Source organism: Hordeum vulgare, chromosome 3H, assembly GCF_904849725.1.
Source record: "Hordeum vulgare subsp. vulgare chromosome 3H, MorexV3_pseudomolecules_assembly, whole genome shotgun sequence".
Classification (NCBI taxonomy): domain Eukaryota; kingdom Viridiplantae; phylum Streptophyta; class Magnoliopsida; order Poales; family Poaceae; genus Hordeum; species Hordeum vulgare.
The window spans coordinates 512,327,085-512,342,695 of record NC_058520.1 but is presented as its reverse complement, the minus strand read 5'-3'; the positions used below and the strand labels follow the sequence as shown (position 1 = coordinate 512,342,695).

General features: G+C 43.3%; 1 protein-coding gene across 3 annotated transcripts; it reads right to left on the bottom strand.

The window, feature by feature from the left end:
• Positions 1 to 10,792: 10,792 nt before the first annotated feature.
• Positions 10,793 to 14,553, bottom strand: LOC123444589 (NAD(P)H dehydrogenase (quinone) FQR1-like). Of its 3 annotated transcripts, none has more exons than XM_045121370.1 (4): positions 14,425 to 14,553; positions 11,866 to 11,959; positions 11,362 to 11,624; positions 10,793 to 11,257 (listed from the first exon to the last, which is right to left on the bottom strand). In XM_045121370.1, the coding sequence occupies exons 1-4, from the start codon at positions 14,445 to 14,447 to the stop codon at positions 11,026 to 11,028; spliced, it is 612 nt and encodes a 203-aa protein (XP_044977305.1). In that variant the 5' UTR covers positions 14,448 to 14,553; the 3' UTR covers positions 10,793 to 11,025. The 3 variants fall into 3 exon arrangements, with proteins under 3 accessions (XP_044977305.1, XP_044977303.1, XP_044977304.1); XM_045121368.1 differs by lacking the exon at positions 14,425 to 14,553 and adding an exon at positions 13,975 to 14,142; XM_045121369.1 differs by lacking the exon at positions 14,425 to 14,553 and adding an exon at positions 13,841 to 13,938.
• Positions 14,554 to 15,611: the final 1,058 nt, after the last annotated feature.

The window sequence follows — 15,611 nt, the reverse complement described above, 5'->3', positions numbered from 1 at the left end:
ATATAGATTATACTAGAGATGTATTCGAGATGTATTAAGTTGATTATTGGTTCTAACTAAAAGAAAGCCATTTTGCCTCTTGATATCTATTGCATTATATATCACTAGTAACCATGTCGTGCATTGCAATGGGAGAGGAGAAAAATAATAATATCTTGTAACGTGCAACTGTAGCAAAGTATAAAGCAGGATTCGTCGGTTCGACAAAAGTTCCCAATGGTCCAGCATCCAGACAGTGTCATCCGGCGCCAGGGAGGCACATGCCATAGTCTAGAATAAATACATATGAAACGGCATTTTTAAACGGCATTTTTGAAGGTGAAAAAGAAAAAGTTATCTATTCTAGTCATGTCGCACTAAACGGATAATATAAGAAAGATACAAATTATCTATTTTAATGTAGCTCGCCAGATCGACCGGTGTTGTTTTATATCTGTATGTTGCTAGCTTTGAAATATTTGAGGTACCTGAGATTTAACAAAATCTTAATATATAAAATTTCATTATACTGATAAAAAGTTGTTGGGGGACATAATGCTTGGTGATTATTTGCAGAAACTATATGGATCAAAGAGAACAGTTATTGGGGGAGATAATGGTCGGTGATTATTTGTCATATCTCAACGACACCGATGGTCTGGAAGGAGAGGATGATGGCTCGGATGATTGAACAATGGAGGAGGAAGGACATGATCATGATGGCTCCGGTGATCGAAGGCCGGAGGAAGAAGGAGACCATGATGACGGCTCCGGTGACCGAACGGAGGAGGGAGATGTTGCAAAGTCCGACGAGGTATATATATTAATTAAGCGTGAAGGTATGTACATATATCAACACTTCATTCTTTCTTCTTTTATAGCCCTCCGGATCGAGCCAAACTTCGGTAAAGAGACGAGGCCCGAAGAGAAGGTTGTGCATGGATGAAAAGTTCACAATCATAGCAATCACGGCCGATGGCCTATCAATTGAACCCAAGCTGACCAAGGACGCATTTTCTGCTCAGTGCGGAGCTATTTTTAGGGACAACATCCCGATCAGCGTCAAATAATGGAAAAAGCCTAAGGGTGACAACGTCCGTGAAGGTGATTATGTCACCGATAGGCAGAAAGATGATCTTTGGACCGTGCTGAAGGCAAATTTCACCCTACCGCCAGAGGAAGATCTGAATAAGCCAGTTATAGAGCCACTTGTCAAGGCGTGTGCTCTTAAGAAGATGGCAAATCTATTCAGGAAGTGGAAGAATGATTTGAAATCAATGTTTGTCGACAAAGAGGAGACTCCAGAATTCGTCGGCCGATTTGAGAAGATAAGAGATCACTGGCCCGCATTTGTGGCCTACAAGTCATCGGAGAAGAGTAAGAAAATGTCAAAGACAAACAAGAACAATGCCGCAAAGAAGCAGTATCACCATCACACGGGGTCAGGTGGCTACCTCAAAGCCCGGCCGTTCTGGGACAAAGCTGAGAATGACCTGATTGCTAAAGGGGTCCAACCACAGACATTGAGCTGGCCAGAGCGTTCAAGGACTTGGTTCTTCGGGGTTGGGGGAACTTTGGACCCTGAAACAGGGAAGTGTCGTTGGACGGACGAGCAACTTGCAATACCCATGATCAAGCTTCAGAAGTGTATTGCCGCAGCACAGGAAGGTATCTTCATTCCAGATAGAGAGAATGAGGAGCTGACTAAGGCCCTAGGGAATGATGAGCACCCTGGATGAACATGAGGCACACCAGGCTCCGTTCTGTGGAAGTTTGGGTTTCCTAACGCAAGCGGTTATAGAAGTCACGAGAGAAAGAGGAAAGCAGAGCTGACCGACATGCAGCAGATCAAGGCAAGACTGCAAAAGCTAGAGGAACTTGAGAGGCAGCGAGCTGCCGGCCAACCATCTCACCGACACGAAGCTATCCTAGAAGGTACCCCACCATCTCAGCGGAGAAGCAGCGTGGCTTCCACGGAGCCCGTTCAGCATGACTTCACGGCTCCTAGCTAGCCCGTGGATAATATCACAGAGGCTCAACGTTGCGAGCTTATGATGAAATGTCGGAACCTCACTTCCATGGCGGTTGTCGGCTCTGTTGAACCTCCTCAACCCAACGGAACTTTTCACTGCCTTTCGGTTCCACATGGCTATGTTGTTGTGATGGTGGATCAAGTAATGGAAATTTTGAGCAGCTCGAGCTTGACCACTCTACAAGTGAAGGGGAGATTCAACTGGTTCGTGCTGTGGGGAGTACATGTCTATGGCAGAAGGAGTTCATCAAGCTTCCAAACTAGACGCCTCCGCCTCCTCCTCCAACGATGACGAGTCAGGGCACTCCTCCTCTTCCCCCTCCTCCTCCTTCTCCTCCGGCGAGTGATCAGGGCACTCCGCCTCCTTCTCCATCTCCTCCGACGCGTCAGGGCACTTCGCCTCCTCCTTCGACTACTCCGATGCGCCAGAGTAGTCCGCTGATCTCCAATCTCTGGCGTTAGCTAGACGAATGCTTATGACAACAAACCTTCTCCTGCAACGGCACCAGAAGAATGCTGCTAGCACTCCCCGGCAATGAAACTAGAAGAATGTTGTTGATGGCCCACCAGCGCGTGGGTTCGCAGCAGTTTTCGAGGGTAGAGTATTCGACCCAATTTGTTGGTTTGCATGATGGGAGGTGAGAGAATACTCTCAAGTATTAGCAGCTGAATTTGTCAGATTCAACCACACCTGAAAGATTAGTATCTGCAAGCACAGTAGTAACAGCAAAGTAGTGAGTAGCGGCAGTGTAACGAGCAATAGCAGTGGCAAGGAACAGCAGTAGTGATAGCAGTAGCAAGTAGCAACAGTAGCAAGCGACAGCAATAGCAATAGTAGTAGTAGCAGCAGCAGAGCAAGACAAGTAACAGCAGTAGCAACAGTAGTAGCAGCAGCAGATCAAGACAAGTAACAGCAGTAACAATAGTAGGACAAACTCGTAGGCAATGGGTCGGTGATTTGTTTGGATGATATTCATCATGCAACAGCTATAACACGGAGAGATATGTGGCTAGCTCCCGTTCGTCAATGTGATGTAGGCATGCATTCCGTGTGTCGTCATACGTGCTTAGGGAAAAGAACTTGCATGACATCTATTGTCCATCTCTCCCGTGGCAGGAGGGTTCAAAAGGAAACTACGGGATATTAAGGTTCTCCTTTTAATAAAGAATCGGACCAACGCATTAGCACTTGGTGAACACATGAACTCCTCAAACTATGGTCATAACCGGGAGTGGTTCCGGTTATTGTCACTCCGGGGTTGCCGGATCATAACACATAGTAGGTAACTACAACTTGCAAGATCGGATCTAAAACACACATATATTGGTGAGAACATAATAATTTCAGATCTGAAATCATGGCACTCGGGCCCTAGTGACAAGCATTAAGCATGGAAAGTAGTAGCAACATCAATCTCAAAACATAGTGGATACTAGGGATCAATCCCCATCAACTAACTCGATTACATGATAGATCTCATCCTACTCATCACCGCCTAGCGAGCGTACGAATAGATTACTCATGAACGACGAAGAGCTTCATGGAATTGGAGAGGGAAGAAGGTTGATGATGACGATGGCGACGATTTCCCTTCTCCGGAGCCCAAGACGGACTCCAGATCTGCCCTCCAGATGAAGAACAGGTGGTGGCGGCGCCTCCGTATTGCAAACGCAACGAAAACTTCTTTTTTTATTTTTTCTGGGACGAAAGGCAACTTATAGAGCTGGAGTTGGGGGCGGCAGGGCCGTGTGGGCCCCACAAGCCTGCCCAACGCCACCAGGGGGTGGTGGCGGAGCAGGGGCTTGTGGCCCACTGGCCCACCCCCTGAGGTGGAACTTGGCGCATATATTTTTGATATTTTCCAAAATTGCTCCCCGTAAATTTTCAGGACATTTGGAGAACTTTGATTTATGCACAAAAATAACACCAAGGCAATTCTGCTGAAAACAGCGTCAATCCAGGTTAGTTCAATTCAAATCATGCAAATTAGAGTCCAAAACAAGGGCAAAAGAGTTTGGAAAAGTAGATACGATGGAGACGTATCATCCGCCTCCTCCTTCACCTCGTCAGCAACGTCGGAAGACAAACGCCGCCGCTCTGGCTCGTCCGACGTGTCAGAGCAGTCCGCCTCCTTCTCTCAAGCGGAAGAGATACGCCTCCTTCTCTCCGTCAGCTAGCAGTACAAGCAGAGGCATGAAATTCGGTCCTGATACGTCTCCATCATATCTAGTTTCCAAACTCTTTTGCCCTTGTTTTGGTCTCTAATTTGCATGATTTGAATGGAACTAACCCGGACTAACGTTGTTTTCAGCAGAATTGCCATGGTGTTGTTTTTGCGCAGAAATAAAAGTTCTCGGAATGACCTGGAAATTTACGAGGATTTTTTGTGGAATATATAAAAAATATTGGCACAAGAATCAACCGGAGACGTGGAGCGAGGAGCCCACAAGCCTAGGAGGCGCAGCCCCCCTCGCCGCGCCTGGCAGGCTTGTGAGGCCCTCGGGGCTCCGCTGCCTCCAATTCCAGCTCTATTTAGTCTCTTTCGCCTGGAAAAAAAATCAAGGAGAAGAGTTCATCGCGTTTTACAATACGGAGGCGCCGCCACCCCCTGTTCTTCCTCTGGAGGGCAGATCTGGAGTCCGTTCTGGGCTCCGGAGAGGGGAGATCGTCACCGTCGTCATCGCCAATTCCATGATGCTCTTCATCGTTCGTGAGTAATCTCATCGTAGGCTTGCTGGACGGTGATGGGTTGGATGAGATCTATCATGTAATCGAGTTAATTTTGATGGGGATTAATCCCTATTATCCACTATGTTCTGAGATTGATGTTGCTACTACTTTGTCATGCTTAATGCTTGTCACTAGGCCCCGAGTGCCATGATTTCAGATCTGAACCTATTATGTTTTCATCAATATATGTGTGTTCTTGATCCTATCTTGCAAGTTGTAGTCACCTACTATGTGTTATGACCCGGCAACCCCGGAGTGACAATAGCCGGAACCACTCCCGGAGATGACCATAGTATGAGGAGTCATATATTCACTAAGTGCTAATGCTTTGTTCTGGTTCTCTATTAAAAGGTGAACCTTAATATCCCGTAGTTTCCATTAGGACCCCGCTGCCACGGGAGGGATGGACAATAGATGTCATGCAAGTTCTTTTCCATAAGCACGTATGACTATATACGGAATGCATGCCTACATTACTTTGACGAACTGGAGCTAGTTACATATCTCCCCATGTTATAACTGTTGCATGATGAATGTCATCCGGCATAATTATCCTTCACCGATCCAATGCCTACGAATCTTTTCCTACTGGTCCTTGCTACGTTACTTTGCCGCTACTGTTGTTACTGTTACCGTTGCTATCACACTACTTTGTTACTGAAACTTTGCTGCAGATACTAAGTATTTCAGGTGTGGTTGAATTGACAACTCAACTGCTAATACTCGAGAATATTCTTTGGCTTCCCCTTGTGTTGAATCAACAAATTTGGGTTGAATACTCTACCCTCGAAAACTGTTGCGATCCCCTATACTTGTGGGTTATCAGGTCCATCTCTCAAGCCTCTGCAAAAGTTACCATATGAGAGGACCAAGGAGGAAAACGAGGAGATATGTCGTGCCGAATTGAGGGCCATTTTGCAAAGAAAACTCCACCTCCGAAGGAGAAGCTAGATCCGGTGAGAGTGGAGTGCACTATCAATCAACTACAGTGTCCACCATCGCCTCCGCCGGATTCCAACTATGACCGCATTCTTAAAAAGACATATGCACAAGCACTGCGATCGGGAACTACTTCTAGTGATGCAAGGTTAGCAGAACGAAGAAGTGGGGAAACAATTCCCGAGATCGATATCGTCGTCGCTAATCATCCGGAGATGGTGCCCGGTACCAATCCTGATGATTACTTGGGGGATGATGTAACAAAAGAACAATATAAATACGTGCACGGGAAGCCTCTCGTTAAACCTGGTCATCCTGCTCTAACAACGATGATTCACATATTGCATGAGTGGTACATGAAAACCTGCAGGGAGTCTGGGAAAAAAGCTATGTATGTGGCAGTGAAACCAGAGCACGAATTCATTGGACTTCCCATGATTGCTATTCAATTTGAGGAGTTATTTCAGTTATACAATCAACTGGCCCTCGACAAACAACACATAGCTTCCTACTGTCTGTAAGTATTACTTCTATAGTTAAGTCTCTAGCTCAGCTCGTTCATTGCATGTATATATAATTATCCTCACTATATATATTATGCAGATTGAATATCGTCAAATTAAAAAAAAGCAGGAATCGTCGACGTTGGGTTCATTAGCCCAGATGCCGTAAATGAATTGACGGTACGAAACTCAATCAAAGAGACCCAGGAGAACTTGCTAAACTCGTTCCTTATACATAAAAAAGTGGAAATAATCTTTCCTTACAACTTCAAGTGAGTGTTGTTGTCTTCTCTGTAAATTCGGTTTCGCTTACTCGAGGTTAATTAAGTAATGTAATTGATGAGTTATATATGCGTGCGCAGAGACCACTTTATTCTGCTATCCATTTACGTTGGGAGGGCAGTAGTAAATGTCTTAGACTCGAGACATAAAGCTGAAGAGGATTATGAGGACATTACTGCAATGCTCAAGAAGTAAGTTCAGTCAATATACCGAGACCATATCGGCATGCAACTTTCGTTAATTTCCTGATATCAAGTAATCATTTTCTTTGCGTGGCAGGGTTTGGACGAATTTCGTCAACATGGTTCCCGGTCTAAACAAAGAGTTGCGATTTACGCACCCCAAAGTAAGTAGTACTGCTAGTTACGCGCATCTCTAATTGATTCAAATTTTCATCAATATATCATTACCATGCTTGCTTATCAGTTTGATTGAACTCTATTCTTATAAAGTGTATGTACCAGAAAGAAGGCACTGTTTTATGTGCATACTACGTATGCGAGTTCATTCGCCACTCGACCTCTGAGCGGGTCTTCTGTGAGAAACAATTTCAAGTACGTAAATAATATCCACAATTGTGTTGAGTTTTATTCATATATATGCATGTATTGACCCCCTTCTTTAAATTATATCTGCGAGATGCAAGATCAACTCCTACAATATGATCGCATACGAGCAATTCAAGAGGAATTGACGGGATTCTTTGTTGACCACGTCATACCTAAAGACGGAGAATGCCATGTGGATTTGTCATTGGATCTTCATTATATGATGTTTTGGATTAATTGTAAAAGATGTTATATTGTCTATATGTAATAGCGTCGGATAGATATTAGAAAACTTGTTGTTCGACCAAGCATGGAGAAACAGAGGACACTTCTCTCTATTAGCTAGCTAACACAATATGAAACCACTAAATTAACGCTCCAACCCCACCCCTCCCCCCATTCAAAAGAAACAAAAACCCCAGCTCCGGCCAGATGTTGGCGCGTGGATGCCATGTTGTCCCGGTTGGTGTGACCAACCGAGACTAAAGAACCTCCTGCCCGGGCTACCCCAGAGGCCACGTGGAGACCCTTCGGTCCTGGTTAGTAAGGGAACGGGACTAAAGGTTATGGGCTTTAGTCCCGACCATTTAGTCCTGGTCCAAGAACCGGGGCTAATGGGCCTCTGGAACCGGGACAAATGGGCCATTTTCTACTAGTGTGTATTAATACTACGTTTACGCTGCTCTTAATGAAAAAAGGAAAAGTTTTAGCTTGGAATAATCGGCCTCAAATTCTTTATTGTTTTGCAGATCGTAAACTTCAACAAAATCATGAAAATGATAGGCACCCTATTTATTAAAAGTTCCAGCAAATTGTTCTTTCATTACTAAGTTCATCGAAGCACAACTAATTCCAAAGGAACCAACCTTAGTTTCAGGTGAAGAAATGAGTGTACTCATGAAGTCATCATTATTTGTGGTTGCCAAGTCAGACAACTTAGTAGTTTCACCAGAAACACTCATTATATCTAAGTAAAAGGAAACTACCACGTGTTGTAATAAAATTATTTTTGCTGTTTTTATATGCAGGAAGTGAAAAAAGTATCACAACGGTGCAAAAGTGATTGTTCCTCCAGTATATTGTTGCCAGGCAGTACTTGTTGGCCCGCCAAGTGGTAAATATTCCTCCATGAGAACTAATGTGTCACTGTGTGGAATCAAATGTTTCCAAGCGTAATGCTCACCCCTCCATACAGTTGGAAACTTTCTTGTGTCCCCAACAAATATATTGAGGTTGTCAATAGAGTGAATTCTGAGTTTACCCATATTTTGAAAATTTTGGCACTAATTACCCCATCTTGCAGGATTTCATCCGTTTTACCCCATTTAATACAAGTGTTGTCAACAATTTACCATGTTTAAAATTTTGTGAGCGTTTTGACCGATGGGTTCCTATTGTAAGGTCAAGTTGGCATGCCACATAGGAAGATTTGTTCCCGGATGGTTTTTCCGCATGTCGGGCCGCATCACCTAGCTTCTCCTGACTGGCCAGGCTCAATATGATCGCACCAGAGCAGCTCGTCGGATGGCCAAGTCGCCCAGGTTGACCCACTTCACACTTGCCTCCATTATTCACGGCACACATCGCTCACATTCCAATTTCACGCACGATCCTTCCCTAGTCTGGCCCAAAACCATTGCCTCATTCATTAGGAGGGGGTAGGACAATGTAGGTGATGAGCGGTAGGCAAGACTTCAATACATGGACGCCAACGACCGTCAGAGCGAGAGGGTGATCATCGGAGAGAGCGACAACTAGTACAACCATCTTCTCCACTACCATGCATCATCTGTTTGTCATCCCTGATGGTTAGTTTTTCGTGCCTAGATTTTATCTCACTCTGGAATGCATATTAGATAGGTTTAAGCTACTCGTTTCCAGTTTTCTCACTTTGGGATGCATATTAGATAGGTTTAGGCTACTCGTTTTCGGTTCGAAGAAGTATTCTGATGAGATGACTATACTTGATCAGCATGGCATGTTCCCATTGAATAAATTATAGGAGAATTGTTGCGGATATAATATGAAATCATGTAAATTTTTCTTCAGTATACGACCTTGAGTATTTGTATGATTCTGTGGATCAGATTAAAAGTGTTTTAAATATACCGCTTCACCAACTCTGATGCATGTACATATCTGAATACCTAGTCAAAAATGAACTAGGTAAATAATGTTTTGGAAGTTTCCTTTCCTGTATTAGCAAATATGTTGAGCGGTAGAGAGTTAGTATATGTTTGCCGAGCTGCTTGGTGCAATCATATCGAGTCTGGCAATCGGGAGAAGCTAGGGCGATCCGGCTCGGTGTCAGAAAAATCATCAAGAACTAATCTGCCGATTTTAATTGCTACCTCGACCTCACAATTGGAACTCATCGGTCAGAACACTCACAAGATTTTAAACAAGGTACATTGTGGCAACACTTTTTGCTAAATTGGGTAAAACAGTTGAAATCCCGCTAAATGGGATAATTAGTGTCAAAGATATCAAAATAGGGGTAAAAACCGGAATTCGCTCTTGTCAATATCACTAACTTTCCTAGTTGCAACAAGTTATGAGCATATCGTATGGTTCGAAGTGATTTTTTTTTGGAACAACTAATTGTGGAAAATAGAAGTACATAAAAAGTAAAGTGGTGGTTTTTGTTTGTGTCTTTTAACACTTTGTGGAAAATTGAACATGAGTTTATAGGTTCGCAAGTAGCATCTTTCCCATAAGCAACGACATATATGAATATAACTGTCGGTATGCAAGATAAACAATCATGACAATATGGCAAATTATATGATATGGTGTTGAAGAAATTTTATTTTTACACGAAATCATATGTTCTTTAAAACTCAATTTATCTTGAATCCATTTAATTTACGAGTGAGAAATGCAATGCTAAACCCTGAATAGACTAGCGGTTTAAGCTAGCACCACAGGATTCCCGTTGAAGCATGTGTATTTCTATCCGCTTTTTATTGAGATTTTCTCGTACTAATCCTCAGTAAATGGTCACCAAAACAGTGAAATCTAGCCACACCCTGTTTTATGTTGCCATCCAGCCCATTTGCCCCTCCTATGGTTTAGCCCAAGCTCCGCCACTTTGCATCTCCTACGTCTTGGCCCAAGCTCCGCCACTGTTCTAGGCGCTCTTGGTTTGCTGAGTCATTGACTTAGCCCTCGACGAGTCATCCAATTTTAGATAAACGACCTGGATAGTTCTTTTTTTTTTTTGAAAGATCCGGGGTTTCCGGATTGATAGATTTAGGAGAAAGCAAGCGGGAAAACAGTGGTGATCAAGCGATCATGGTTACAAGATGAGGAATAAAGATGAAAAAAAAAGACTAAAATTTGAAAACTACACTGACTATCTCATAACATCGTCCTCAAATGGACGCTCAAGGCAGCGGGCACCTGCCATCCGCCACAGCTGATGGCTCGTAGGGCATCTACGTGGCAGCTTATTTCTGAAAATACAGTCATTCTGCACCTTCCAGATTTCCTGACCCCGATAGTATTTCACCTTTTCAATTTTACTTCTAGTCTTGTTCAATGTTCAGTGTGTTTTAATAATGTGAAATAAGATAAATAAAATGTGTGAATCTGGGCTGTTCGTTTTTATCCGGCGCGGTTCGTTCGCACAAGCAAAGTCACGGCTGTAGTAGCCTGCAGAGTCAGCCCATCTGAGCCCATTTCTAGGGTGGTGCTCTTATGCATCGGACAGTCTTGGTCCAACTGTCGTCTAGGTTGGCCTAAGATAGAACAGTACTGCTATGCCCATGACCATGAGTGACAGCGAAAACCATTGATAATATATACTCTATATAAACATGATGGTAAACACAATCAAACTCCAAACTATAACCAATCCATCAAAGCACATATATCACGCACGCCCCAATAGAAGTTCCACCACAGAGACGCACCAATTTCTAAACACCACAAAAGAAGAGAACAAGCTATTGACAACACGGTGGAGCTGTCATGTAAATGCCTTTTTACGATATGTGCGAACGGCAGAGGTCAAGCAGATCCCTTGAGTTTCTTCGCGATGCCCGCGAAATACTGACCCTGGTGGAAGGCATGCTCCAGCTCCATCTCAGATGGCCACCTCGAACCATCGGCGGCAAATGTGCCTGCGCCGTACGGGCTGCCACCCTGAACTTTGTCCATGTCGAACAGCTTGGCACCGAAGGTGTACCCGACGGGAACGAAAACCATGCCGTGGTGAGTCAACTGAGTTACTGTTGTCAATCTGAGGAGACAAGCATGAAGAGAAATGATAAAATGGTCAATTTATGATGATGTTCCATTACGAGGCTTTTCTTTTTAAACATGACAATGCTGAATGGCACTTACGCTGTAGTCTCCTGCCCACCACCCTGAGTACCAGTGCTGAAGAAGATACCCGCAGGCTTGCCTGCAAGACTCTGCTCCCTCCACAGGCCACCGGTTGCATCAAAGAATGCCTTCATTTGCGCAGCCATCATGCCAAACCTTGTAGGAAAACCAAAGAGGATCCCATCTGCGTCCGCAAGTTCTTGTGGTGTGATGATTGGGGCATCAAGCTTAGGAGGCGCACCCATCTTTCCAAGTACTTCCTCCGGGAGAGTTTCAGGGACCTTTCAGATGGTAAGAACAGTGATATATGATCCCCACAACAATAGAAGAAGAGTGATGTATGTAAAAACTGCACTTAGTATTAATTTTCTACATAAGAATTGGAACAACTTAGTACACTAGTCTTGAAGGAAAATAGCTTGACTGGTATCCGGGGGGTTTGAATACATTTTTTTTTTCAAATGATTGGTCTAAATTCAATTTATAATGTGGTGAGTTGAAACGCGAGATGACAGGACCAACCTGCCATATTTTAGCTTCGACACCTTCAACTGATGACACGCCTTTCTTGATCTCATCAGCTAGTTTAGCGACATGTCCATACATGGAGTAGTACCTGCGGAAGAATCAACAGTGCATTTTACAAAGTTTTCTCTATGAAACTAGGAATGCATAACGTTGTTCTTTAATTTGATATATTTATTTATTTGTGCTTCCTTTGAGAATTTCATAGTCTATACTGCATATGTTAGCGATCATTATGCTTATCAAGGAGAAAGATACTCCATCCGTTCCTAAATATAAGTCTTATTAGAGACTCCACTATGGACTACATACGAAACAAAATGAGTGAATCCACACTCTAAAGTATGTCTATATACATCCGTATGTAGTCCTTAGTGGAATCTCTAAAAAGACTTATATTTAGGAACGGACGGAGTAGAACAACATTTCAAGGACTGTATTGCAACTGAATCTTAAAGCTTAAAGGTGCCTACGTTTATATAATCATCACCCATACCATACAATTCAACTACTCGGAGGCACATTTTCCTTAATTTGCATGTAAAGGAAAGATTGAAATCTACAAAAAGAGAATAAGATATGTGCATCCAAAGCACAACTTAGATTTTTTTTATTTGCCAGAACTGATGACAAGGAAACATATTTCCCCGCATATCTCTTCACGTTTCTTTCATTCAAGAGAACATTAAATAACATTACATGTAGTGGAACCACAAAAGTACATCATAGCTAAGACTAAATAAGCTCAAGAGGTGATAACACAAATAAAATTTAAATTATTTGAATCTATTGTCAGGTGTAAATGTGCATTAACATATCCAAATGTTCCAAACTGCAGGGTTGCTTAGTTCCATCATTGGTAATCAAAAGTCCATGTCAGATATAATACATATACACAGTTCTAAGATCGAAACTTGCATTATGCAGGCCATAGAAAAACTTCCATCAGATAGTGCTAAACCGGTCAGTGGTTGCCGAAATAATTTGATTAACAACTTGAACATGGGACATACCATATTACAAAAAAAACATGTCTAACTTGTACAAAGACTGTTTAAAATTAAACTATTATTCATCAGAGGGGCAGAGGATATCACTTCTTTCTGAAAAATCATTCACTCAAACATATGATTCTTTTGGATTATTTCACATTTCAGTTCATCATGCGACTGAAGCAATGAATTGAGAAGAGCTGAAGAACTCACAAATATCAGAAGTCTATATAAATTCCTGTTCTTTTAGTTTGGTACAGTTAATCAGTTGGCTTTTAGTTCACAAAAGAACAGTGCAGCATACATGAATGTACTACGATAAAATGGAGGATTTCCACAAAATATCCACAGAAATCAATATCACAAATTTTCACCGACAATAAAAAACTAGGAGTCTAGGAAATACTGAAATGTTGCACATCAAAATAATGAGTGACATGCAAAGTTTAATAACCTCATATTATATAAGTATGTGACAAATTCCCACCATAGCGAAAAGGGATATAAATTTTCACTATAGTAGGATGGATGGAAAAGCAGGAAACATGTATCTTCCGCATGACACCATAAACATTTCACTTGAGTTACCAACTTCAGTTCAGTTTATTGTACTACTCCCTCTGTTCTTTTTTATAACACGTTTCAGACAACTCAGATTGAACTGTTTTGGGCACTGTCTGAAATGTCTACAAAACAACATCTTATAAAAGTGAACAGAGGGAGTATAATAAAAACATGTGCGTGTAATATTCTCATAAGTTTGAAGGTGTACTCCAATTCTTTGTATGCCCCCCACCCAAGTGGGCGAGCACTAGAAAGTGAACAAACACCCTCGCTCCCGCCGCTAGTCCATAGACCCATCCTTCGCAAAGGTTGAAGTTGATAGAGATTTCGCACACAAAATATATTTTCCAATATGTCGATCCAGACCTACATTATGTAAAGAGATGCACAAATGATACATTATATGAGACTCTAACCTGATAGTGTCAGTGTCAGTGTGTCACCAACTTAATTTGGGGGCCAATCAGTGCAACAAAATTGGGGCAGAATCGCCCGGGTGCGCATTAAAAAAGCATGGAAAGAGGGCAGCACAATAAGCGCCGGAGCCCACCACTATTGACGCATCAATTCCCATCAGGTACTGAAACCTATCGTCATGATTGAGACCCTCACACCTAAAATCAACACTGCAGAATTATTAGGAGTCCAATTTTTCCTCCGACTTGTTTTCTCCCTATCGCGATCAAATAATCCGCGCGCATCGACGAAATCACATCTGCCAATCTACTGATCTCACCTACGAACAAAGGGATAAGAAAACAGAGCCGTGAGGCATCTAACTGACCAGAAGTGATACTTAATCTCGGGAGTTACTCCAAATGCGCAAATTAGGGATGGTTTTGAGATTGTCGAAATAGCGTAATCCATAGGGAAAAGAAGGCAAATATCAGTTGTTGCATCAGAGCAATCTTCGGACAGGGATGCACCAAACAAGACCAAGAAAATCAGTTGATTTAGGATGTGGACCTAGGTAGAAGAGTACTGTGGTGAGGATGCTTACACGACATAGACCTTGACCGCCATTGGAGATGCTGCTTCGGAGCTCCTCGGGCTGGAGATCTGGCAACTGGGGAGCGGGCGAGTGTCCTGAACTGGTGCCCCTGCCTTCTTGGTGTCAGTTTGTGGTAGTGGCGAGGATTTATAGGCAGTGCGGTGTTGCTCTGGTTTGACCAGCGATGTTTGGTGAAGTTTTTCTTTCACTCGTTTACCCGTTTAACTCTTGCTCATTTGATTTTCCCCTCTCCTTTCATTTCAGGCATTCAGCAACGCTCTACGCCGGCGCGTCGGTTCAATATTTCGGTTGGTTAATCCGGATTCATTCAATTTGTACATTCGTAACTGTCAAATTTTCTTCCTTCTCTTCCGCACCCCATCTTCAACCTCCCACGCGAAAAAAGAGAAAAAGAAGGGTGTCACCCCGCACACGTCATTCCCCCACGCCTCGCCTTCTCATCTTCTCTCACCGCCGGTCATCCATAGTCGCCGCCCCTCGCCGTCGGTCACGGCCCTCGCCGTCGGTCTCAGTTCTGCCATGATGCATGTAACAAAATACCTCTCCGGTCGTAGCAAACCCGAGGGATAGTTGCAAAAAAAAAAGACATCACCGTAGTAGGCCACAGCTCTGCCGTGACAGATGTAGCAAAATCCGTCGGCCGCGGTAACAAAATTAAACGACGATTGCAGCTTTTCGTTCAGCTGGTTGCAGCTTTCAGGGTGGAGGTTCGCCTCGTCGGAGTAGAGTTAAATGGATGAACGGAGTGCCTGGTTGAAGATTTCTCTATTGCCGGTTGAAACATTTTTCATATACCGTTGAAGCTTTTTCTTTCAACGTTTGCAACAAACGCGAACATGGTTCCCCCGTCACGGGTCGCAGCTCAGCCGTGATGGATGTAGCAAAATGTTATATCGGCTGTAGCAAAATGAAACACTGATTGTAGCAAAAATCACGACGTCATGTGTGATGTAGCAAAATGTGACACCGGTGATAGAAAAATGCGGTGCCGGTTGTAGCAAATTTCGATGTCGGTTGAAGCATGTAGTAAGTTACGCCTTCGGACATGGATGCAACTTCACCGACCATGCCCGTTGCAGCTCTGGTCGCCATGGAGCAGTTGAGATAGGGGAAATCGAGGGGAGGACACTGGTTCGGTGGTAGGCTTCGAGGGTGCTCGCCGGAGAAGAAGATGT